Below are 27,992 nucleotides of genomic sequence, written 5' to 3'. Positions count from 1 at the left end.
TGGCTGGTGTAGCTGTATTTCGCACTGGAGGAACCTTTTCATAGTTCCTAGAACTATTGGCGAAAGTACCCGGATTTTGGCGTGTTCGCACCGCAGGAACTAGGAATGATTTTAGTTCCAGGAACACCTTTTGGAGGAACTAATTTAGAGTAGGGTCTAAACCAGCACTATAGGATCTACCAGTGACGTTAGTGTACGCTGATTGGCCGAACGCACGTGAAACACTGGCACCCGCCATTTAAAAAAAAGCTGTGTAAACACACAGATTATAGCCTATATATTTACTCCACAAACTGACTCTACGAACATGGAAAACAGTGATAGATGAGCCTCTTAACCTTTACGCTGAGGAGAAAATCCAACGCAACTTTGAGGGGACCAAGCCAAACATGATTATGTATTTCTGCTCAGCTAGCAACACGGGACATTAACCACACGGCATACGCTAATACCTTTTCATAAACTGTCTACTTTCTATGTATAACAGTTCTATCTCATCGCGTATTAGACAGGACTGTTAGACAGATCATAAACTAATGAACACGGAGAATGTGAGCACTATATGCTCAGGCTCTGGTGTTCTCAGCGCCGTCAAAATAAAAGTCACAACAACAAGTGCGGCTTACGTCACTTCAGAGTTCTTCCTGGCGGGCGAACGTAACTCGGAATACGTTCCTAGGGGAACCATTAGTTCTCGGGGAACCACCCTGGTGGCTAGTTCCTAAAACTAAGTTCCTTGTACTCAGTGCGAAAGCCCCTTATATCTTCAGCGGAAAAATCCCACTCTACGAATGCATTGGTTGGCTATTTTCCCGCTCTAGCTACAACATGACGGCTATACAAATGGATTTTTTAAAATGACAATTGCATTTTTTTGTATTATATTTCTTATTGTATTTCTTATAGGGATTGTAATTTCAGGGAAGGAAAAATAAAATAATACAGACACTTAAATGCAGGACACTGCTTACGTCTTGCAGCACACGGGACAAAGCTCCAAATTTCAGGACTACATTTTGGTCACCCTACTTCTAGCATCTCATATCTCATATGCAGCTGAATAGCATCACACTGTCATTTGGGTCAGATACTGAAATATTTTGTAAATTACAAAGTAGTATACAATGCACATATATTGCATAACCTGTAGGTATGAATGAAACACCATGCACATACTGTACATATAGGGCAATCCCAACTTTTTATTTTGCTTTTCATACATAGAATACAAGGAGACATTCTTCATCAAGTACTCACGTAGGAAGTGTTTCTCCAGTAAGGCAATTTCCAAATGACCCTTGACCTCATTGAGACGTTCTGATTCGCTCCTCAGGTCTTGCATGACAGACAAAGTCCCCAAACCAGCCTAGAAAGAAACAGAGAGTGTCACTGACAGACATGGATGTGATACATCCCACACACACACAAAAAGCTAGTCTCTCAGAGTGGTAACTTACAGAATACTAGTCCTCTATATGGTGTCTTCCTCCTGTTTTAGTTAGATAAGCCTCAAACTGAAGGCTGGTCTCAATGACAAATGTGGACTGTACAATTCTGACTCACTGATAGCACAACATGAACCTGCTTCTGACTCCATTCCGCCCTACACACACACAAACACAGGCCGAAGGAACGCTAGATCTGCAGAAAGACGAACCGCAGTGAGTGTGAGAGAGAGAGGCAGAGAAAGTAGGTGAGTGAGAGATTAGGAAAGAGGGCGGCACTGCAGATACACAGCAGAAAAGCAGAGGTGTCTCTTTAAGAGGCCAATGCGACTGACAGAGCAGGCATGCTATCTTCACTGACACACACACACACGCGTGCGTTTGGGAAGAGAAAGGGAGAGCGAAATTAAGAGGATGAAAGAGACCTCGGGAAATCATTCTCATTAGTTTGCACAAAGAAACGTTCAAGCAAAAAGGTAGCCAAGAATGGATTTTGTGATGGGCACTTAGTTCTGGCTACAGGTTTTGATGCAAGCAAATTCTGACAGCTGACTGGCTGATGGCATCACAAAAATGCTATTCGCTAGTGACTATCCTTAAAGGTAGGGTGGGCAACAAGGTGGCTAGCAATAGCAAGCTAGCTTTGAAAGCATAAGATGTTCATGAAACACGATACTACTCGAAGGTATGAAAAAACACATATGTTGACAGGCAGGTAGGACATTGTAGGACATTTGACAAACATGGTCCTGAGACTTCCACACAAGATACATGTACATGTTTGAATATTTAGACCACTTCTATTATTGATTGCTATCAGGATGCAAAGAGAGTTTCAACCAGTATAACAAAAAGTGTTTATAAAACAAATTGCCTACCCTACGTTTAACAGTGATGTTAAAAAGAGAGAGAAAAAATTTACACTTTTAACTCTTTACCTGCCAGCGTTTTTTTTTTTTTTTTAAGTTGCAAAGCCACACCCAGTGTTTTTGATCATTTCCCCCAAAATTTCATGGCCCCCAAACTATTTGTTGGTATGAATATCTAAGCTTGCAATATACAGTGCTATGCATAAGTTTAGACACCCATGCTAAAGTTGAATAAAAAGAGGAATAAAAAATCATCTTTTGGAAATTGAACTCAATGCCTTAATTTAAAAAATTAGGAAAAATCCAACCTTTAAGGACACCAATTTTCTTTGTGAATGAATAATGTATCGTAAATAAATAAATGTTCTTCTTTAAAATACAGGGTGCATAAGTTTGGACAACCCCATGTTAAATTCCCATAGAGGCAGGCAGATTTTTATTTTTAAAGGCCAGTTACTTCATGGATCCAGGATACTATGCATCCTGATAAAGTTCCCTTGGCCTTTGGAATTATAATAGCCGCACATCATCACATAGCCTTCACCATACCTAGAGATTGGCATGGGGTACTTTCCATAAGATCATCTCTCAATGCAAATCAAACTAGCTATTAGGCTAACTGAAATAAAACCATGCCAATCTCTAGGTATGGTGAAGGCTATGTGATGATGTGGGGCTATTATAATTCCAAAGGCCAAGGAAACTTTATCAGGATGCATAGTATCCTGGATCCATGAAGTAACTGGCCTTTAAAAATAAAAATCTGCCTGCCTCTATGGGAATTTAACATAGGGGTGTCCAAACTTACTGTATGCACCCTGTATTTTAAGGAAGAACATTTATTTATTTACAATACATTATTCATTCACAAAGAACATTGGTGTCCTTAAAGGTTGGATTTTTCCTATTTTTTTTAATTAAGGCATTAAGTTCAATTTCCAAAAGATGATTTTTTATTCCTCTTTTTAGTCAACTTTAGCATGGGTGTCTAAACTTATGCATAGCACTGTATATATATAGATCTGATTCAGAACAATGATCAAAGAGAGTAGATCGAGTCCATCAACACCCCTAATGCTTCACAGTCCTAACCAACTTCCTGGGTCAACATTTCATTCAGTAACATTGGACAGTTTTGATTTAAATGCTGTTTTATGTTGATAATGGCATTATTTTACATATGCATATGATTACATATGTTATCGCTTGTTTCTGCATCTTCTTCGCATGTGTTTTGATCAGGAGATTCAGTACTCTTTCAGAAGATGTGTCATAGCATCCCCTATCATATAACAGTGAAAACACGGAAAGCCGGAAATTTCCGCCAATGGCGAGGAAAGAGTTAAAAGCCCTCCAAACAACTTAGCAAAACATCTACTATGTTCTACTATGTTTCATCAAAATATTTGGACCAACTAATAGGAATATGAATCATAAGCAATGTGACGAATTTGGATACAATCTAGATTCCATTTAACTTATTGTGATTCTGTTTTTGGTTATACAGTAGACTGTATGCCTGTCAAAATGCCTGACAACATAACCACAAAATGGAAAGAGTTGGGAATTCAATTATGAATCAATTGTTTATATGCAACACATTCCAGGGATGGGATTCAGACTTTGGGGAATCAAAATATTGTCTTAAAAGTAATCTGGCAATCAGACTGAGTGTTTAAATGACTCGATACTAATCGAAACATTGATAAATTCTGACTCTTGTGCATGTAAAGTCAAACATTATGTGACAACAATGTAACATACTCCAATTTACCATAGGTTCTCTATTCCAAACCCTATTAGCTAACCTGAATCTTGCACCTCTTTGACACAAAACAAAGTGTCCTGAGACAGAAGATGTTAGAAGGGTCATCAGCAGAGGCAATTTCCAGTAGGAGACTAGCTCTCATAAACTGGGTATTCAAAGTCAATCAAACCCCTGCTTGTGTGAAAAAGTGATCTCATTACCCTCGGCCTTCAGGGAGTCATTAGCGCATGAATCAAATAGTAAAAAAGTGCTGCGACGACACATTCTAAACTACACAGATTACTACACTATCAGGCGAGAGTTGTGCTGGCTCCATGTGTATCTGTGTTTGTATGTGTGCGGCAGAGCTATTTCGACCCGCATGTGAGCGATGACTCACTCCTCAATGCTGTCTAAACCTCACATCACCACTGGTTACAATCTCTGTTAGCAGGCTGTTGCATTCAACACTAAAGTTGCCCGTGATGCAGGGAATTTCCAATGCAAACATATGCAAACACAGTGGTAAGACTGGTCAGCAGGTTACATGCTTCCTGAAAGCCATTGCAGGGGTATATCGATATTTAGCTCCTCAGAATGTTTTATTGCCTAAACACCATTATGTTGGAGAGAGCTCAAGCTCTGTGGGAACCATCACACTATCATTTTGAATTATACAAGCCTTTTGAAAAGCTTAGCCTTGGACAAGCTAAAGATGCTTTAGGGTATCATGGAAGCATTCCCAAAACAGCAGCAGAACAACTAGAGAGTAGAGTTGTCAAAAGTACCGACTTCGGTACCAAGTCGGTACTGAAATGTAATTTTTTTTGCCGATACCAGCATTTCCCTCTAGCATTTTTAGCGCTGTTGAACGGATTTTTAAACACCTCTGATTGGCCATTGTGTTCACACGCTCAACATACCTGTACAGTATACACTCACCTAAAGGATTATTAGGAACACCATACTAATACTGTGTTTGACCCCCTTTCGCCTTCAGAACTGCCTTAATTCTACGTGGCATTGATTCAACAAGGTGCTGAAAGCATTCTTTAGAAATGTTGGCCCATATTGATAGGATAGCATCTTGCAGTTGATGGAGATTTGTGGGATGCACATCCAGGGCACGAAGCTCCCGTTCCACCACATCCCAAAGATGCTCTATTGGGTTGAGATCTGGTGACTGCAGGGGCCATTTTAGTACAGTGAACTAATTGTCATGTTCAAGAAACCAATTTGAAATGATTCGAGCTTTGTGACATGGTGCATTATCCTGCTGGAAGTAGCCATCAGAGGATGGGTACATGGTGGTCATAAAGGGATGGACATGGTCAGAAACAATGCTCAGGTAGGCCGTGGCATTTAAACGATGCCCAATTGGCACTAAGGGGCCTAAAGTGTGCCAACAAAACATCCCCCACACCATTACACCACCACCACCAGCCTGCACAGTGGTAACAAGGCATGATGGATCCATGTTCTCATTCTGTTTACGCCAAATTCTGACTCTACCATCTGAATGTCTCAACACAAATCGAGACTCATCAGACCAGGCAACATTTTTCCAGTCTTCAACTGTCCAATTTTGGTGAGCTTGTGCAAATTGTAGCCTCTTTTTCCTATTTGTAGTGGAGATGAGTGGTACTCGGTGGGGTCTTCTGCTGTTGTAGCCCATCCGCCTTAAGGTTGTGCGTGTTGTGGCTTCACAAATGCTTTGCTGCATACCTCGGTTGTAACGAGTGGTTATTTCAGTCAAAGTTGCTCTTCTATCAGCTTGAATCAGTCGGCCCATTCTCCTCTGACCTCTAGCATCAACAAGGCATTTTCACCCACAGGACTGCCGCATACTGGATGTTTTTCCCTTTTCACACCATTCTTTGTAAACTCTAGAAATGGTTGTGCGTGAAAATCCCAGTAACTGAGCAGATTGTGAAATACTCAGACCGGCCCGTCTGGCACCAACAACCATGCCACGCTCAAAATTGCTTAAATCACCTTTCTTTCCCATTCTGACATTCAGTTTGGAGTTCAGGAGATTGTCTTGACCAGGACCACACCCCTAAATGCATTGAAGCAACTGCCATGTGATTGGTTGATTAGATAATTGCATTAATGAGAAATTGAACAGGTGTTCCTAATAATCCTTTAGGTGAGTGTATGTCTGTGATTGGCTACAATGATCAGTGCTTCAAAAACATTGACGCTCTTCACCGATCGCTTACACAGATACACACGGGAGCGTCTGAAAGCGGCGTCTATAAGCGGATCCGTCTATCAATGGATATATTAGGGATCCGCTGATAGACGCCTCCTTTTAAACGCTCCCGTGTGTATCTGTGTAAGCGTTTGGTGAAGAGCGTCAAAGAAGTCATTGTTAATCATTGTAGCCAATCACAGACATATATGTTGAGCCCATCAAAACAATAGCCAATCAGACTCAGAGAAGTTTAAGAATCCGTTCAACAGCGCTCAAAATGCTACAGGGAAATGCTGGTATTGTCACATTTTTTAATTTCAGTACCGACTTGGTATCGAAGTCAGTACTTTTTGACAACTTTACTATAGAACTAGATTAAGAAGGGGGGGAAAGAATATAGGCAACCACATATTTTTATAAAAAAATCTAAATATTGCATAAAAGTTATGGATGGATACACCAACGCTGCATCTGAAATCAAATACTTCCCATACTATATATGTGAAAAACAGTGCGCCAAAAAAGTAGTACACCCGAATACAGATAAAAACAGTAGGCGAAAAGTCCCCGGTAGAGGAAGTTAAGCAACGCAACCGACGCTGGTAGGTCAAGTGATCATAACAACATGGTGGGTGAGACGTTCTGGGTGTTTGTTTCTTACCTCTATGATATTTTGGTGCCTAGATACGGGCAAGAGTCTCTCAGTGTAAGCCTATAGGATTTTTTTCACAAGTATGTTAGACGTAAACTGTCTGATCAATTAGACAATAATAATAATTCATCCTTTTACACTAACATGCTAAACTGTAATCTGAACACGTTTTATAACAAATCTTTAAAATACATATATTTTAAAATGAATAAATAAGCACTGAATCATGTTAATTCCAACAGTTAAACAATATTTTCAGAAGTTTTCACCATCCCTTTTCATCAATATGGATTTTACAGTATGTGAGATATGAGAGTCTAAGAATAAAATCAATGCGTGCAAGTCATTCCATGGGCAACCAATAAAAAAACACCACTGTTGTAAAACTTGCATCATTTATTGCCTTAGAAAAATGTCCTAATGCCAACAAATAGTCGAAACTAAGATGGATCAGGGACAGAATCCAGTCCCGAAGCAGAGTTAAACACTCCCAACAGGGTTTTAAAAATCTCATGCGATTTTACAGTTCACATCAAGCGCATGGGTCACTCCCAGAATTAAATACCACTCCCTTAACCCAAACCTTAAATCAGTTAGCGCACTTGGGATTTAAACTCGTGACCATATGTGCTGGTTTGATAGGATTTCAGCTTTAGAGGATAACAAGACGTGACTCTTGCCTCATAATGTCCGTGGCCGATTACGCCTGATGTCCACACCGTTTCTCCACTGTCAACTGTAAATAATGCTGATACGCTATATTGTTGTTATTACCAGTACAGTTTTTTTGTTGTGTCTAGAAGCTTGATGCTATGGTTTCACTAAGTACATCAATAGTCAATATTTGCAACAATAGTAAGATATAAAAGACACGAAAATGCCACGTTAGTTTCGCTATGTTGGCTAAAAAGTTTTTTTAAGGTTGTATTTAGTCTTTCCCTGAAGAACTTTTTTTTCCCTCAAGTAATCAGTTTCCACCCAAGGTCTTAGGTCTTATAGTACTTATTTCATACTGAAAAACAAAACATAGCTTATGCTGGTGACCAGTAATGCTAGATTTTTCATCAGGGTGCTCATGGCCTAGATCCATGATGAGAAGGCGATGAAACAGCAAAGTAATTATTTCATTCCACACCCTAGTGACATGTCTCAGCGTCTACTTGGTGTCTTGCCAATTTACAGCAGTATCTTAACTGATAGTATTATAACTGACTGTTTTTAAAACACTCTTGAGCTTGTTTGAGGAGTCTGATGCTAGCATGTTGCTAAGCTAATGACTCAATACTCTAATACGCACAGAAATACATAATAGTTGTTTGTTTGCATCATTCAACAGAAAAATTGACTGAACTCTTTCTGCAGGCCAACCCCAAAGTTAACATTATCCTGGTTTCCTCAACAAAAAGCCAATGGGATTTTTCAATTGAAAGCAGAAAATGCACTCTGTAACCAACAAAAGTGTATGATTCATACACATTTTGTTCATCAAGATGATATTCACAAATTAACACTATTTTTATGAAGCCTAAATGCAATTGCCTGAGGTAAAAAGCTATTGTTAGGCTATAAACAAACTACACCACGGATGCATGACTTTAATGTCACCACCACTAAACTTCCGATTAACCTTTCAGTCTTTATTTCAATTCTACAAGTTGGAAAGTTTGAGTTAGAATATTTTGAATGTGTCATTAAATATTAAGATATCAAGAATGTAAAAGCAGACTAGTAAGTAGATGAGTTTACATGTTTGGTGTGATGAGTTCAATGTACCAGAGAACCATCTGACCACTTGAAAATGTACAAATTATCCTGAGCTGTGTTATTTCAGTCATTTAACCAAAAACTCACTGAATTTGCAAAAATGCTATCTTATTTCCAAGTTTTAGGACTCATTCCTAAGAGACACATTTGTGTGTCCAAAGGTAAATATAAACATCATAGTGACTAGAATATATGATAGTGATCAGGGCTTGAAATGAACATTTTTGCTCACTAGCCACTGTGGCAAGTGGTTTTCCAAAGTTCCAAATCCCATGGCAAAATTCAAGCCCTGTAACACCAACAATATTCATCCAGAGCAAATTAAATGAGTGAGTAAGAGGAGGCGGGTTCGTGTGTCAACTGTCGGAGAGATGACAGAACGAGAAAGCGCAGCTGGTATCCTGTATCTATTCGAGAATCGAAAATTGTGACTGCGTTACAAACCACCGCTGAAATCCACCTGCATTTGACGGGTTGGCTGGTGTTAATGTCAAGCCCTTATAGTGATGCAGAAATAAACAAACCTTACCAACCACATATCAACAACCTGATGACCACACACACACACAACACCCTAACAACATAGCTACGAGTTTGGCATGGATCAGCATCGCTTTTCGTGAAAATGTAATATCCAGTTTTGCTGCTCCCACTTGAGCCAAGAGGCCTTTCTATGTGGAGTGTTCTATGTTCTCCCTTTGTTGGTTTGGGTTTATTCTGGGTGCTTCGGTTTCTCCCACAATCTAAAGACAGGCAGGATAGGTGAGCTGAAGAGACTAAATTGCCGGTATGTGCGCAGCCCTGCGATGGACTGGCCATCTATTCAAGGTGCCCCGAGATGCTAGGATAAGCGCCAGGACTCATGTGACCCTATTTAGAACAAGCTGTTGGGAGAATGGATGGATAGTTTAGCCGTATACTATTTGGAGCACTCAAAGATCCCTGAAACTATTGCCTGGGTGGGCAACTGGGTGGGTTTTCGAACCTTCCCATAGAGAAAGATGCTCTACAGCATCCTAGAGAGAGAAAAAAAACCCACATGACTGTCACCCGACAACATTTCAGTTTACATTTAAAAAGCACACTCTAATGTTGCAGATGGAAGCAGAGGAGGTTGGCTCTATTGTGAGACACTTATGCAACACCATGACTAATCTGAGGCTCCATCATTGAGGGGAAAGCCTCAAAATAATCAGAACACCAAATTACACAGCTATGACCATAAACCTCTCAGAAAACATCTCTAACGCGATTACGGCAAGGAATTCTTCCATAAACCATCTGTGAAATGAAAAGGTACCAGACTGAAGCAGCAGAGTCTGGTTTTAACAGGATAGTGAAGTGCATTAAAGCATCATTTGGCTGCAGGATGACAGACCGAGGACTGCATTTCTTGCTTCCTGCATATCAACTGCAGTTTAACCAGGCGATGAGACAACAGAGATATTTACAACATTATGGAAGGAAGATAAAGAATAAGTTAATGTGAAAAGGTCGGACTCTAAAAGAGATTCATCACAAGCACAATCTGAATAGAGAAAACTGATTTAAAGGAACTGCACCTACGTTCTCATACAAAACAATGTGTTTGAAATTTGTGCACGTCCTTTAACGCAACATTCTAGCAGCCATCAATCTTCAAATTATTTAAAAAGCTCTACATAGGCAACAACACCACATGCCACACAAAGAGCCCTGTGGACAGACTTAACTCACAATTGATTTCAATTTACCATCAGCATGCTGACATTTTCCAACTTTTAACAGGTAAAACAGTGCATTTTTATTGATACTTTTCAATGCTGAATGAATTATATTAATCATCGTCGCAATGTGTTCAGGGAATGCCTTCTCTCTAAAGGATACAATTGGCAAATTAAGCTTTCACAGTTTTCCTCTGACATTTTGTGGTATAGAATATTTGGTAACTGACATTTGAACAGTGTTGGCTCAGCAAAGAGCTAAACTGAGGGCCCAAAATGAGAACCCAAGTCCAAGTCATTCGACCAAACGTTACCTTAGAAGGCAGCATAATGTTGCTCCCTACACTTTGTGTTGGAAGCAAACATATGATGCCTAGGAAGGCTCACTAGGTTTTGCAACGGACCTTCTATAATACATGTATTACATAACTAACATTCAGAAATTCCTAAACGATTACCTCATAAGGGGCTTTCGCACCGGGTAGTTCTAGGAACTTAGTTATAGGAACTAGCCACCAGGGTGGTTCCCTTAGGAACATTTTCCTGGTTGCGTTCACACCGCCAGTAGGAACTCTGAAGTGACGTGAGCCGCGCTTTTTGTTGTGACTTTTATTTTGACGGCGTGGCAGACCTTTATTTTGAAAGCGATGAGAACGACAGAGCCTGAGTTCATTCGTTTTCGATCTGTCTAATACGCGATTAGATAGAACTGTTATACATTGAAAGTAGACAGTATATGAAAAGGTATTAGCGTATGCCGTGTGGTTAATGTCTAGTGTTGCTGTAGCAGGTGCCATTGTTTTGCGTGAGTTCGGCCAATCAGCGAACACTAACGTCACTGGTAGTTCAGATAGTGCTGGTTTAGACCCTACTCTGAAGTAGGAGCTAAATTAGTTCCTCCAAAAGGTGTTCCTAGAACTAAAATCATTCCTAGTTCCTGCGGTGGGAACACACCAAAATCCGGGTACTTTCGCCAATAGTTCTAGGAACTATGAAAAGGTTCCTCCGGTGCGAAATACAGCTACACCACCCAGTTGAATCCGGTTTGCATAGTCTCATAGAGGAAAATAAACTAGTCGCTACTTATAGTCGCTATTATAGTAGCTTTCATGGAGTTTGTAATATAGCTGTCTGTGAAACGGTTTGCAAAGTTGTAAAGTCGTAAGTGCACGACAAATAAAGTTATAGTCTCCCAAAAGAAAGACTCGACTCTGAACCGCCTAAACAAGTCGTCAGGAATTCCAGTCTCACTTCCGTGACCTGCAAACGTAACGCGGTAACACATTTGCATTATGCCTGCCTATGGTCTTCTTTGGCTGTCCACGAACAACGTCTATCATTCATTCCTAGTTCCTGCGGTGCGAACATGCCAAAATCCAGGTACTTTCGCCGATAGTTTTAGGAACTATGAAAAGGTTCCTTCGGTGCAAAAGCCCCTATACTTAACAAAGTTGCAGAACATCTGTAATTACAGTACTTACAGGGTCTCTTTGCTCATCATTGTCTCGCATTGAAGGTCGAGGTCTCAGTAGCATGTCATCACTACATTCAGTGTCTGACCCCGTAGGGGACTCGGGTAGATCCATGAAGTCATCTCGCTTTGGACCGCGGAATCTTATTTTGTCCAGCCGCTTTAGCATGTTCAACACAGCTGCTTTAGGCTTTACCTTAACATTGTGTATGGCAGCCCTGCAGAGTCAAAAAAGTATGACAAAGTATTAAGGACAAAAGGTACAAAACTTTACAGGGAACTTTCAAAGTAAGAACTCACACAGGAGAATGAATAGTTACATTTTAAGGCCAATTCACACCGCTTAGACAAACACCAACGAACACGTTTGTCGGGTTTTGTCTGGTCAGCGTGTTACCCCTGTCGGCGTCTGTTGGCGTTGGTCAAGAGTTTGTTTTCACCTGACTGACCATGTTCAATCAGTGTTTGTTGGTGTCTGTTGGGGTAGTGTGAACATGACAGTTATTTTTCATAACATACTAAATCCAACTGCCAATTTGTTGGTTGGTGTTTGTCTGTGCGGTGTGAATTGGCCTTAAAAAAGAACACGTGTTACGCTGCCAACCCCCTGGAAAGCTCACTTCCACATAATGAAGAAGCAAAGTGGCTTTATCACAGTAAGTCAATAGTACTGACAGGCCGATGTATATCATCCAATCCCATTCATTAGCCAATTCGTGGCTCATTTGAGATTACTGGCATTGGCTGATGCTCATGTCAACTTGGTCGACTGACAAAAGTTTTAGTACCGTGTAGTGTTCATTTGATTTCAGGATTTAAATCAGGACCATCCTCTATCAAAAGTTAAACACTCTGAAGCAACTAAAAAAAAAAGAAAGAAAGAAAGAACTATTAAAAATCATACGCCATCATAACATAACCATGTATTTATTCAACAGCAATGTTTTATTCACTTGACATTAATGAGCCGATTAAATAATTAACAACCTGAAGCTTTTATAATGAATATGTAGGATACAAACTAATGGATGCAAGCCACTACACTGTTTTGATTTCATTAATAACACAACCCTTGATTAAACGTGAATCTCCTTTACCCAGAAGTCACCTCTCTGACACACGTGCTTATGTCCTCAGGACTTTCACAAAAACACGTGAATGAATATTCTCAGTAGTCTCTAAGGCTGACCTTTTAACACGAAAGGGTATTAATCCTCTGTTTTGTTCTGAAGACCAACGGCAAGAGGAAATCTCTAATGATCACAACAGGTTGAAAACGGGCTTTTCCTGCCTTGAGCAAGAATCACTGACCAAAGTTATTTTGTTTAAAATACAGTGGAGAAAGTGCCATATGTGGATTTCCCACAGAACTGATTTGGCAATGTCACTACCTTTTTGAAACGGTTTAAAAAAACCCATCATAATGTAATAGTTTCAACCATTATAGAGGACAAATGGCTTCACTCCACAACCTTAAAAATATATTTCTTCTTCTTTCCTCCATTTCACCTCTGCTCTAGCCTGATTCCTAATAATCTTGGTAATTGTGTATAAATATAATGTACTGTGTTGAATTGTCAAGTCGCTTTGGATAAAACCGTCAGCTTAAGTAAATGAATAAAAAAAATTTCCATTGAAGCAAGTCATAAAGGTGTTGAATATGAACTTGAGGGCGAGTCAATTATAACAGCATTTCAACACTTTTTGCTCTACCACTTACAATTTAAGCTAATATTTACAAGTTAAAATGACAAGATAAGAATAAAAAGGTATTATGTAGAGAAGATAATGTCATGCTGATTATATCCAGCCATGAGAGACAATAAAACAATGGGGACAGGAGATTCAATTGTAACCGTCCCTCTCAGGAACTGCATTATAGAACAGGGATTGCTTTGAGAGCTCTCGGTGCTTATTATTATGAAATTATATTTGGCTGTTATTGTGATTCGGCATGCTGTGAGAGCTGCAGAAGCCTCGAATCAAGTACACAAGGCGGAAGTAAATGTGTCCACCCACAGATCTCTACACTGCCCACATCTCTATTCTCTGCATGAATATCCACCACCAAGGTTATCTAAATTACTTCTATCTGAACACCATTGAGAGCACTGGACAAACACCATGACTTTCAATATCAGAGGACATTCATATATGTGAGACAGAGATTAAATTCAGTTCATTCAAGATCAAATATATGCTGCATAACACACACACACACAAAATATACTTCTTTATTTGTGCATTAGTCATTCTCAGAGTTCAAAGCCACAGGTGCTGCCTACTCTCAGTGCAGGAATCCTGCTTTACACTGATCATTGCTTGAGAAAACAGCTGAATCTGAAAATGAATAAATCTAAATGGGTGATTCAATGGTTCAAATAATTACTAAACCCATGGATCAGTTAATCAAAAGTTGAATTCATCAATGATTCAAAAGATCAATGATTCAGCTGATTTTAAGGATTCAGTTGATTTGAATCAGTGACTCAATAGGTCATTGAGTCTATGGATCAATTAATCCAAAGATGAATCAACAAATCAAGTACTCAATGGATCGATTGACTTCAGTGATTTAGATTATTTTATTAAAGGAACACTCCACCGTTTTTTGAAATAGGGCTTATTCACCTTCTTTCCTACATTTAGATAGGTGGGCAAATGCATTTTTGTCTCAGTGCATGCATTGTTTTAGTTTGACAGGGTCAGCGCTAGCTTAGCTTAGCATAATGAATGGAATCCTTTGTTGCCAGCTAGCATGTCCTGAGTAAAAGTGATATAAAAAAAAAAAAAAACCCAACCTAATTATTTCTTGTGGCCTGCGTATTCACAACGAGTACAAATAGTGATGCAGATTAACACTAGGCGATTTCCTAGGCAGATATTGACTTATATATTAAGGACTATATTAGGGGGAAGCACAGGCGAAGCACTGCTACTTGGACGTGATATCTCTGCACCCAAGTAGCAGTGCTTCGCCTGTGCTTCCCCCTAATATAGTCCCAAGTCAATATCTGCATAGGAAATCGCCTAGTGTTAATCTGCATCACTATTTGTACTTGTTGTGAATACGCAGGCCACAAGAAATAATTAGGTGTTTTTTATTTTATTTGATATATTACTTTTACTCATGACATGCTAGCTGGCAACAAAGGATTCCATTCATTATGCTAAGCTAAGCTAGGGCCGACCCTGTCAAACTAAAACAATGCATGCACTGAGACAAAAATGCATTTGCCCACCTATCTAAATGTAGGAAAGAAGGTGAATAAGCCCTATTTCAAAAAACGGTGGAGTGTTCCTTTAAATTAACCATTGATTCAATAGTTTGCTGAATGAATGAATCCATGGATCAGTTAGTTAAAAGATTATATATCAATGAAAACAAAAAACAGATCAATGAATCGGTTTATTTTCATGAATCAGTTGATTTCACAATGGATAAATGAATCAGAGGCTCAATCAATGAATGAATCTACGTATCGATGAATCAATGATTTTGTCTGGGCTATGAATAAAATAACTAATAATAATAGAATTCACATTTTCCGATTTAATTTGTCTTATCTTATAATTTTTGTGTAGAATGAGTAAATCTGTTTGGATTACAAAAGTTTTAAAAATCAAATTTAAGCTGATTACATTTTTAGGCTGCTTTGCTTCAGCAGTCTAACAACATGATCGAGACGGCCAATCAAATAAGTCGTTTCTAACGGTCTTATACTGTTACTGAAATGAGAGTTAGTGGAAAGATATATAACTGTTTTATGAGAATTGAAATGTTCAGCGACCGACAGTAATAGACTATCTAGTGATGCAAACTACTCAACTTTTCATGAAATTTCGCCGTTTTCGACATAAATTAATGTGATGACAAAAGAAACGTTTGCGTTTTCGACATACTGGACATACGATAAGAGTTAACGTGTGCACGTTTTTTAAATAAAATATTATTTTCAAATAGTTTAAGGGATAGTTCACCCAAAAATAATCACTCAGCTTCAAGTTGTTCCAAATCTGACCTCCATAGTATGAAAAAAATACTATGGAAGTTCAATGGGGTCCATCAACTGTTTGATTACCAACATTCTTCAAAATATCTTCTTTTGTGTTCAACAGAAGAAAGAAACTCAAACAGGTTTGGAACAACTTGAGGGTGAGTAAATGATGACAGAATTTTCATTTCTGGGCGAACTATCCCTTTTAATTGATTACTTAATAACTCAAATTAGACCAGTGCAGTACAGTAGAGCAGAACTTATTTTACCACTCTTATTTATTCATTCCCTTAAAATCCCTTTATTTAATTATTCAATTCCTTTAACATTATTATTATTATTATTATTATTATCGTTGTTATTATTATTTACTATTATAATTAACCAGCACAAAAATGAAACTCCGCCTATGCGAGTGATCATCCCTAAACGGAACAATGAATAGGTTGATCAGATGATCAATGGATCAGTAAATGAATGAGTGAATGACTTCATTTCAGCATCACGCGAGTCACGCGACAATCATCGCAACATCACTGACACATGTAACAACTTTCACTCCATCATCATCATCATCATCATCATCATACGCATGTTCTCTAGGCCGTCTACATGTCGTGTGTGAATACAATGTATCCGTTCTCCACATAATGATACGTTCTGTACCTTGATCGGCGTGTCTGAATGACAGAATAACGGCCGCGTTCCTGAAACGCATTTAAATGCCACACTAAACAAAGACATGACACATTAGATTATGACGTATACAAGCTTAGCTATTTAAATCGTGCGACACTGTCCGTGATAGCTTCGTTTTCAAGATCGTTACTCTTAATAGAAACGGGGTTTCTCTATGAATTATGACAGTGGTGAAGAAGACATAACTGTAAATCGCCTGTTGCCGTCTTGAATCTGTTTAAAGGTCCGCTTACCTAGCTCGCAAATCGTAGCAAAGTTTCATGAACCCTGCTGATAGTCTGTGATAGATCCTTCAGGAACACCTGCGGTAAATATATCCCAGCTTCCCCTCTGCTGTCTGAAAAAGAGCCGCACGATGTCCCTGGAGCTTTTATTGTGTGCGAGTTAATGTCAATCCCCCCCAGAGAACAGGGATCTGCGTGTGTTGTTGATGTCACTGAACTCACACACACAGCAGACGGGCAGATCTCTTAAACGAGTCCACTGATCTCTTAAAGGGGCCGCAGCACTGCCTACTTGTTACTATAATGCAATACAGTCAGATTGACATGCATGATTTTGGGGTAGCTGACGAATATACGTGACGAATATGCATTACATTTTTTTTTTTTTTTTTTTTTTTTGTTGTTAGAGTTTTACTTATTATTATTATTATTATTAATAATGTTGTTGTTATTATTAATATTACATGCGGATTGTATGCCTTTATATTAATTGTGCGACTATATGAGATATTAATATTTGCATACTAAATGTGTTATACTGCATGACCATCTAGTGAAGGTAAAGATGTGATTAAAATGGCAACTATCTCTTTGCATCTGTTATCCCTCATAACACAATTACATGAATATTATATTAAAAAAAAATTAACAAAAAAATAATATATATATATATAGAAAATTGAGTACACACCTACTGAAGTCATGCCAATTATATTTAATCATTATTTTATTAGTAATAGTATATATATATATATATATATATATATATATATATATACAGTACAGAATATATTAATAATAAAATAAAAGTGAAATACAATTGATATATTTCAATTATAATACAGTGAGGAAAATAAGTATTTGAACACCCTGCTATTTTGCAAGTTCTCCCACTTGGAAATCATGGAGGGGTCTGAAATTGTCATCGTAGGTGCATGTCCACTGTGAGAGACATAATCTAAAAAAAAAAATCCAGAAATCACAATATATGATTTTTTAACTATTTATTTGTATGATACAGCTGCAAATAAGTATTTGAACACCTGTCTATCAGCTAGAATTCTGACCCTCAAAGACCTGTTAGTCTGCCTTTAAAATGTCCACCTCCACTCCATTTATTATCCTAAATTAGATGCACCTGTTTGAGGTCGTTAGCTGCATAAAGACACCTGTCCACCCCATACAATCAGTAAGAATCCAACTACTAACATGGCCAAGACCAAAGAGCTGTCCAAAGACACTAGAGACAAAATTGTACACCTCCACAAGGCTGGAAAGGGCTACGGGGAAATTGCCAAGCAGCTTGGTGAAAAAAGGTCCACTGTTGGAGCAATCATTAGAAAATGGAAGAAGCTAAACATGACTGTCAATCTCCCTCGGACTGGGGCTCCATGCAAGATCTCACCTCGTGGGGTCTCAATGATCCTAAGAAAGGTGAGAAATCAGCCCAGAACTACACGGGAGGAGCTGGTCAATGACCTGAAAAGAGCTGGGACCACCGTTTCCAAGGTTACTGTTGGTAATACACTAAGACGTCATGGTTTGAAATCATGCATGGCACGGAAGGTTCCCCTGCTTAAACCAGCACATGTCAAGGCCCGTCTTAAGTTTGCCAATGACCATTTGGATGATCCAGAGGAGTCATGGGAGAAAGTCATGTGGTCAGATGAGACCAAAATATAACTTTTTGGTCATAATTCCACTAAATGTGTTTGGAGGAAGAAGAATGATGAGTACCATCCCAAGAACACCATCCCTACTGTGAAGCATGGGGGTGGTAGCATCATGCTTTGGGGGTGTTTTTCTGCACATGGGACAGGGCGACTGCACTGTATTAAGGAGAGGATGACCGGGGCCATGTATTGCGAGATTTTGGGGAACAACCTCCTTCCCTCAGTTAGAGCATTGAAGATGGGTCGAGGCTGGGTCTTCCAACATGACAATGACCCGAAGCACACAGCCAGGATAACCAAAGAGTGGCTCTGTAAGAAGCATATCAAGGTTCTGGCGTGGCCTAGCCAGTCTCCAGACCTAAACCCAATAGAGAATCTTTGGAGGGAGCTCAAACTCCGTGTTTCTCAGCGACAGCCCAGAAACCTGACTGATCTAGAGAAGATCTGTGTGGAGGAGTGGGCCAAAATCCCTCCTGCAGTGTGTGCAAACCTGGTGAAAAACTACAGGAAACGTTTGACCTCTGTAATTGCAAACAAAGGCTACTGTACCAAATATTAACATTGATTTTCTCAGGTGTTCAAATACTTATTTGCAGCTGTATCATACAAATAAATAGTTAAAAAATCATACATTGTGATTTCTGGATTTTTTTTTTTCCGATTATGTCTCTCACAGTGGACATGCACCTACGATGACAATTTCAGACCCCTCCATCATTTCTAAGTGGGAGAACTTGCAAAATAGCAGGGTGTTCAAATACTTATTTTCCTCACTGTATATCAAATATCAAAAATTATATATATATATATATATATATATATATATATATATATAATAGTCAACATTAGAAGTGGATCAAAACATTTCATCAAAGTTATACATGAATTTTGAACAATACATACATAAACTGTATGTATATATATATATATATATATATATATATATATATATATATATATAATGTTATATGCTAATCTAAAGGGGTATACTTATTCTGTTTCTAAAAAATAACCAGATTTTAGGCCAAAACACCTTTGTTACTTTTGTAAAATCACAATAAATGAAATACATAGAAAAGGTGTGAGAAGCTTTTAGGGTCTCTGTCATTTTGTTTATTTTCTGCATTTAATTGTAGCCTATTTAATGCAACAACTAACTACTTCTTAAATAATAATAAAAAAAAAACATACGTATAAACAGTAAATATATAAGTATATAGAAATGTTATATGCCACAAGTTTTACTTACATTTTTCAAATATGACGAGCAGAACTCTCAAACTCTTGTCCTGAATCAGACCCATGAAGACCTTTGACTGCTAGACTTAATCAATAATCTCCTTTTAAACAAGAATCACTTATTCTTTACTGATAAGATTACAGTAGCTACACTTTGCAAAGCAAAGGTAAATCACTGATTTTGGTTAGTCATTCCTTGAAGAGTTACAAACATCAAGAAAACGCTCAAGGTCCTCTCATGTGGCTGTACCGCTAGATGGCGCCAGATATTACCGGAGATGTTTAGTGGTGAACGTTTGTCATTTTAAACATACTTGTTTGATGCTTTGCCTCATGACCGTTTTTACATTTCACTCGCATATTTTATTCTTAGGAAGCTACTTAACTATGCAAGATCCAACCAGACCTGTTAAAATATTTTTAATTACGTTTCATACTACATTTATTCAAGCAATAAATCACTCATGATCTTATCACACTTGACCAAACTTATCTTTAACCATTTAAACTGAGTCTTTCACAACAGTGGGTTAGGGTTAGGGTTAGTGTGCCTGGATTTAGAAACTATATACTGTTAATATAAATTAATTATAATGATGAGAATCTGCTCATATGGTGCAGTGCTATTTTTTAAAGGGATAGTTCGCCCAAAAATGGAAATTCTGTCATTAATTACTCACCATCATATCGTTCCAAACCTGTAAGACCTTCGTTCATCTTCGGAACACAAATGAAGATATTTTTAATGAAATATGATAGCTCTCTGTCCCTCCATTGACAGCTACGCAAAAACCATGACGCTTCAAAAAGTTCATAAAGAGTTTGTAAATCTAATCCATTTGAATGGAACGGTTTAGTCCAAATTTTATGAAGAGACTTGATCACTTTATATAATGAACAGATTGAATTTAGGCTTTTATTCACTTAAACATTCATCAACTCACACATCAGTTGTGGTAAGCTTGAAGGTCAGCATGTTCGATTGACATGCAAGAACCAATGAGGTTCATTTTTCTGTTACGCAGCACGTTTGAGCTTCTTCAAGAACCAATGAGGTTCATTCTTGTGTTATGCAGCACATTTGAGCTTCAGAAAGAACCAATGAGGTTCATTCTCGTGTTACGCAGCACGTTTGAGCTTCTTCAAGAACCAATGAGGTTCATTTTCATGTTACACAGGACGTTTGAGCTTCAGCAAGAACCATTGAGGTTCATTTTTCTGTGTTACACAGCATGTTTGATCGTCCGCAGGTACTATAAGGTTCATTCTCGTGTTACGCAGCACGTTTGAGCTTCTTCAAGAACCGATGAGGTACATTCTCGTGTTACGCAGCACGTTTAAGGTTCTGCAAGAACCAATGAGGTTCATTCTCATGTTACACAGCACGTTTAAGGTTCTGCAAGAACTAATGAGGTTCATTCTCGTGTTACGCAGCACGTTTAAGGTTCTGCAAGAACCAATGAGGTTCATTCTCATGTTACACAGCACGTTTAAGGTTCTGCAAGAACCAATGAGGTTCATTCTCATGTTACACAGCACGTTTAAGTTTCTGCAAGAACCAATGAGGTTCATTCTCATGTTACACAGCACGTTTAAGGTTCTGCAAGAACAAATGAGGTTCATTCTCGTGTTATGCAGCACGTTTGAGCTTCCACAAGAACCAATGAGGTTTATTCTCGTGTTACGCAGCACATTGAAGGTTTTGTAAGAAACAATGAGGTTCATTCTCGTGTTACACAGTACGTTTAAGATTCTGCAAGAACGAATGAGGTTCATTCTTATGTTACGCAGCACGTTTAAGGTTCTGCAAGAACCAATGAGGTTCATTCTCGTATTACACAGCACGTTTAAGTTTCTGCAAGAACCAATGAGGTTCTTTCTCGTGTTACGCAGCACATTTAAGGTTCTGCAAGAACCAATGAGGTTCATTCTCGTGTTACACAGCACGTTTAAGGTTCTGTAAGAACCAATAAATGAGGTTCATTCTCGTGATACGCAGCACGTTGAAGGTTCTGCAAGAACCAATAAGATGAGGTTAATTCTCATGTTACACAGCACGTTTCAGCTTCTGCAAGAACCAGTGAGGTTCATTCTCGTGTTACGCAGCACGTTTAAGGTTCTGCAAGAACCAATGAGGTTCATTCTTGTGTTACACAGCACGTTTAAGGTTCTGCAAGAACCAATGAGGTTCATTCTTGTGTTACGCAGCACGTTTAAGGTTCTGCAAGAACCAATGAGGTTCATTCTTGTGTTACACAGCACGTTTAAGGTTCTGCAAGAACCAATGAGGTTCATTCTCGTGTTATGCAGCACGTTTGAGCTTCCACAAGAACCAATGAGGTTTATTCTCGTGTTACGCAGCACATTGAAGGTTTTGTAAGAAACAATGAGGTTCATTCTCGTGTTACACAGTACGTTTAAGATTCTGCAAGAACGAATGAGGTTCATTCTTATGTTACGCAGCACGTTTAAGGTTCTGCAAGAACCAATGAGGTTCATTCTCGTATTACTCAGCAGCACGTTTAAGTTTCTGCAAGAACCAATGAGGTTCTTTCTCGTGTTACGCAGCACATTTAAGGTTCTGCAAGAACCAATGAGGTTCATTCTCGTGTTACACAGCACGTTTAAGGTTCTGTAAGAACCAATAAATGAGGTTCATTCTCGTGATACGCAGCACGTTGAAGGTTCTGCAAGAACCAATAAGATGAGGTTAATTCTCATGTTACACAGCACGTTTCAGCTTCTGCAAGAACCAGTGAGGTTCATTCTCGTGTTACGCAGCACGTTTAAGGTTCTGCAAGAACCAATGAGGTTCATTCTTGTGTTACACAGCACGTTTAAGGTTCTGCAAGAACCAATGAGGTTCATTCTTGTGTTACGCAGCACGTTTAAGGTTCTGCAAGAACCAATAAGATAAGGTTAATTCTCGTGTTACACAGCACGTTTAAGCTTCTGCAAGAGCCAATGAGGTTCATTCTCATGTTATACAGCACGTTTAAGGTTCTGCAAGAGCCAATGAGGTTCATTCTCGTGTTACACAGCATGTTTGAGCTTCTTTATGAACCAATGAGGTTCATTTTCATGTTACACAGCAGGTTTGAGCTTCAGCAAGAACCAATGAGGTTCATTTTTCTGTTACGCAGTACGTTTGATCGTCCGCAGGTACTATAAGGTTCATTCTCGTGTTACGCAGCACGTTTGAGCTTCTTCAAGAACTGATGAGGTACATTCTCGTGTTACGCAGCACGTTTGAGCTTCTTCAAGAACCGATGAGGTACATTCTCGTGTTACGCAGCACGTTCAAGGTTCTGCAAGAACCAATGAGGTTCATTCTCATGTTACACAGCACGTTTAAGGTTCTGCAAGAACTGATGAGGTTCATTCTCGTGTTACGCAGCACGTTTAAGGTTCTGCAAAAACCAATGAGGTTCATTTTCGTGTTACGCAGCACGTTTGAGCTTCTTCAAGAACCAATGAGGTTCATTCTTGTGTTACGCAGCATGTTTGAGCTTCCACAAGAACCAATGAGGTTCATTCTCGTGTTACGCAGCACGTTTGAGCTTCTTCAAGAACCGATGAGGTTCATTCTCATGTTACGCAGCACGTTTAAGGTTCTGCAAGAACGAATGAGGTTCATTCTCGTGTTACGCAGAACGTTTAAGGTTCTGCAAGAACCAATGAGGTTCATTCTCATGTTACACAGCACGTTTAAGGTTCTGCAAGAACCAATGAGGTTCATTCTCGTGTTACGCAGCACGTTGAAGGTTCTGCAAGAACCAATAAGATGAGGTTTATTCTCGTGTTACACAGCACGTTTCAGCTTCTACAAGAACCAATGAGGTTCATTCTCATGTTACACAGCACATTTAAGGTTCTGCAAGAACCAATGAGGTTCATTCTCGTGTTACGCAGCACGTTTAAGTTTCTGCAAGAACAAATGAGGTTCATTCTCGTGTTACGCAGCACGTTTGAGCTTCTGCAAGAACCAATGAGGTTCATTCTCGTGTTACACAGCACGTTTAAGGTTCTGCAAGAACCAATGAGGTTCATTCTTGTGTTACACAGCACGTTTGAGCTTCTGCAAGAACCAATGAGGTTCATTCTGGTGTTACGCAGCACGTTTGAGCTTCTGCAAGAACCAATGAGGTTCATTCTCGTGTTACGCAGCACGTTTAAGGTTCTGCAAGAACCAATGAGGTTCATTCTCGTGTTACACCGCACGTTTAAGGTTCTGCAAGAACCAATGAGGTTCATTCTCGTGTTACGCAGCACGTTTAAGGTTCTACAAGAACCAATGAGGTTTATTCTCGTGTTATGCAGCACATTTAAGGTTCTGCAAGAACCAATGAGGTTCATTCTCGTGTTACGCAGCACGTTTAAGGTTCTGCAAGAACCAATGAGGTTCATTCTCGTGTTACGCAGCACATTTAAGATTCTGCAATAACCAATAAGATTAGGTTCATTCTCATGTTATGCAGAATGTTTGAGCTTCTGCAAGAACCAATGAGGTTAATTCTTGTGTTATGCAGCACGTTTGAGCTTCCACAAGAACCAATGAGGTTAGTTCTTGCTGATCAATGTTAATTTGTGAATAAAATACTAAAATTAATCTGTTCATCATATAAAGTGAATGAGTCTCTTCAGAAAATTTTACATGAGGGTATTAATGAAAGAATTTTCATTTTTGGATAAACTAACCCTGTAAGAGAGGACAAGTTCAGCAGAGTCAATAGGCTACCCTACCCTCCCATGATCCAGACCGATCCAGACCAGTACTAGACCACTTGAGGCTCAGAACCATGCATGCTGATTTAAGGATGTCAACTTTTAATGAACTGAATTGCATAAAAAGCTAAATGTGTGTTTTTTCTTAAAATTTTAACTCCTATGATGACTACTTTCTCTTGTGCAGACTGAAACAAACATACCACACTAAGTAGTGGTTGTGGTAATTATCACTTTTGGTACACTATAAGTAGACCAGAGACCATAAGACCTATATCCACACCAAAACTTCAGTTGTTGAGACCATGCTTACATATGGTTCAGAAATGCCTCAACACCACAAAATTAACACTCTGGAATGGGAGACAGAAATACTCCTGACCCATGACAAGAAAAGAGACATCAGAGACTAAAAGATATTCAGGATAATAACTAGATTTTTTTGTTGTTGTGAGGACAGACAGTAAATTAGCGATAAATGATCATACTTAAAGATATAATGGAAGGATTTTTTACTTCCGGGTGGATCACCTATACTATTGGTCCTCCTAATTGTCAATCATTCTGGTGAATCAATCAAACTTATTCAAAAAGTGGAGAGGGCGGGTCTTATCTAAAATTCAGAAAGATCCTCCACTATACCTTTAAAGGAATAGTTCACTTCAAAATAAAAATTCTGTCATCATTTTCTCAACCTAAAGTTGTTTCAAACCTGTATTAGTTTCTTTCTTCTGCTGTACACAAAAGAAGATATTTTGAAGAATGCCAGTAACCAAACAATTTATCTACCCCATTGACTTCCATAGTAGGGGGAAAAAAATACAATGGAAGTCAATGGTGTCCATCAACTGTTTGGTTACCGACATTCTTCAAAATATCTTCCTTTGTGTACAGCAGAAGAAAGAAACTAATACAGGTTTGAAACAACTTGAGGGTGAGTAAATGATGACCGAATTTTCATTTTGAAGTGAACTATTCCTTTAAATCCTTTGTTTGACCCTGAGGTAACAAATAAGCCAATAGATGGCGCTAAAGGCTATGGAAACTGCCTCACAAAATACAAACAATCATACAGCATATGCTATCAAAAAGTTTCATCATATATTATTATTATTATTTCAGCATAAGTCATACCTATATTTTACTGTATCTCAACTATTGAGTGAGATCGGTTATGGCTGTCACACTTGTTGCTTCAGCATCAGTAACTCACTGAATTGTTTAGCTAGAGTGCTCCAACTTTTATACAAAGTACCCACATTTGTTTACTGCATAATGCATCAATTCAAACCTCTGCCTGGGTAGGATTTAACACATGCTGGGGTAAGTTGTAACAATTAGACAAAAGAAGCATAAACTGTGGCCACACCATGCAATATGCTTAAAAAATAGGTTCATAAAAGAATAATACAAAACAATGTCTCTCTTCATTGTCAATGTCAGCTCAAATCCACTTTCTGTTTGACTCAGGGTTTGTGCATTTGTCTGTAAATTAGTCTACTAGAACAAACTTCCTTAGCAGTATTTAAGCTTAATGAACACTCGACTGCATAGGGCACCTTTTACCCACACTTACTTTGGCTTTGAGTTTCCAAATGGCTCCTTACAGACAACATAAAAGTTTTCATTGTCTGACGTCTCAGAATCCTCACCACTGGCTTTCAACATTGTCTTCACGATCCTACTGACCTGTTCTTCTTTGAAACCTCATCAGTTCCTTTTTTTTTTTTTTTTACACTGGCTGGCACACATCTATCTGTCTTTCTTTTCCACTGTCTAGGCATTCTGTAAGATTATAAAAAAGAAACTCTTCCTAGTTGTATGAAAGGGGATAGTTGTAACACTTTTTAATGATGTGCTACAATCTACCCCACCCCTGTCAGCCAGTGTTTAGCTAGCTGTATTAGCATAGTGGAATTAGCAGGTTAAAAATGCATCACATTCGGCCTGAGAAACTACAATTTAATCTAATAAAAGTTATATGACTGTATCTGCAAAAGTTTAAGTACTAAACAAAATTAAGTATTAGTCATAAAAATGATATTCTTACCTAAAAATCAGTTTTTTCTTCATACAATCATAGGACTCCTAGCAAAACAAAAGTAAAACTAACATGCAAAAAAAAAAAAAGTGTCTGCTATGTAAATTAAAGCTTTAGTATATAATACTAGTAGTTTGGCCAGTGGCACAGCTTACCCCGAAGCATTCAGACACACTACCTCACATTTCTTTTCATGCATCTCAAATATAGGCTACTGAAGGAAGACCAAGTGAAGAGAGAGACTATTTCCCAAAGGCCATTTCCAACCTGTTTTGCCCTCATTTTCCCATACTTTCTCTCTTTTTCTGATGGCACTAAGTATGTGAGACTTCAGGAAGGGCCAAAGTTTATCAGCACCAAGCTGACTGACAACTCTTAAGTAGCTGTAACTCTATCCGTCCCGCTAGTTTTCTGCCCAAACCCTGTCAGTCCTGACAGCAGAGGAATGCTCTTTCATACATATTACTTGCTATTTGTAACCCATTTTACATACTCATATCCAACTTATTTCTCTAATGTTCCATATTCCGGTAACACTAAAGTCTTATTAACGTTTGTTAATGCATAACTAACCATGGACAATACATTTGTTACAGTATTTATTCATACTTGTTAACAAAATACATCTGTCCTTTGTTAGTTCATGTTATCTCAGGTCCGTTAAAAAATATTAACAGATACATCTTTTGATTTGACCAACGTATTAGTAAAATGTTGAAAATAACAAATATAATGACAACTATAATAACACTTTACAATAACGTCTTGTTTGTTAACATTTTTTCTAAACAGCTTTTATGTTTACTTTTAGTTTTTAGTCTCAAAGTGTGAAATAAACAGTTGGAGGTAACGCGTTACAAGTAACACGAGTTACATAATTAGATTACTTTTTCCCAAGTAACTAGTAAAGCATTACTTTTACATTTACACATCTGAGCATGCATTTACGCATCTAACTTGCACGAAAACAGATTTCCTCAAAATTTATAAAAACTGTGAAATTTAAATATTAGAATATTAAATATAAGAATATTACGCAAACCTTATTATACAAATATACTTTATGTATTTAATCTCACTTTATTTACCAATGTCTTTGCTGCTGACCTTTGATGATCCAATTCAACCATCATTTAAGAAAAATTAACTTTAGATAAGCAACATATTTCTTTCTTTCTTTTTTATTGCTGAAGTAAGAGTTGAACTTTCTTCTCTTGTGTCTGCACAGCTGAAAGGTTTATTTGAGCGGCGCCCTCTACTTTACAGAAGTGAATTTGCATTTCCTTCAGCCTGAGGCTTATTCATTTCTCTTATGGCGTGAACGGGCCTTTACATTTGAGTTTGATATAAATATAACAAACCCCAGCCCAGGTCAGAAAAACGCATTACTTTACATAAAAAGTAACTAAGTAACATTGCAACTTTGTAATGGATTACTTTTAAAAGTATCTTTCCCCAACACTGGAAATGAAGATATTCTACCACCCTACACTTTCTGAATTTGAGCATGAGTTTAGAGATCATTCACTGCAGTTGTTAATATTT

The 27,992-nt window shown here is 38.4% G+C and overlaps 1 protein-coding gene across 5 annotated transcripts in view; it reads right to left on the bottom strand.

Annotated features, from left to right (window-relative positions):
• The window catches only part of gramd4a (GRAM domain containing 4a), a 64,102-nt gene extending 46,761 nt beyond the window's left edge, over positions 1 to 17,341 (bottom strand). For 2 of the 5 annotated variants that reach the window (XR_014627021.1, XM_084406421.1), the window contains exons 1-3: positions 16,779 to 17,341; positions 11,859 to 12,066; positions 1,258 to 1,366 (exon numbers count right to left, since the gene is read on the bottom strand). Coding sequence is in view for 4 of the 5 variants with exons in the window: in XM_084406421.1 (XP_084262547.1) it covers positions 1,258 to 1,366; positions 11,859 to 12,066; positions 16,779 to 16,807 (346 nt within the window). In the remaining variant the exon portion in view is untranslated. Of the gene's footprint in view, positions 1 to 1,257; positions 1,367 to 1,457; positions 1,670 to 11,858; positions 12,067 to 16,778 lie in introns of those variants that run through there. The other 3 variants (XM_084406423.1, XM_084406424.1, XM_084406422.1) reach the window with 2 other exon arrangements.
• Between the last annotated feature and the right edge of the window lie 10,651 nt (positions 17,342 to 27,992).

The sequence above is a fragment of the Rutilus rutilus genome (assembly GCF_951802725.1).
Source record: "Rutilus rutilus genome assembly, chromosome: 4".
Lineage (NCBI taxonomy): Eukaryota > Metazoa > Chordata > Actinopteri > Cypriniformes > Leuciscidae > Rutilus > Rutilus rutilus.
This window is presented reverse-complemented; position numbering and strand designations above follow the sequence as displayed.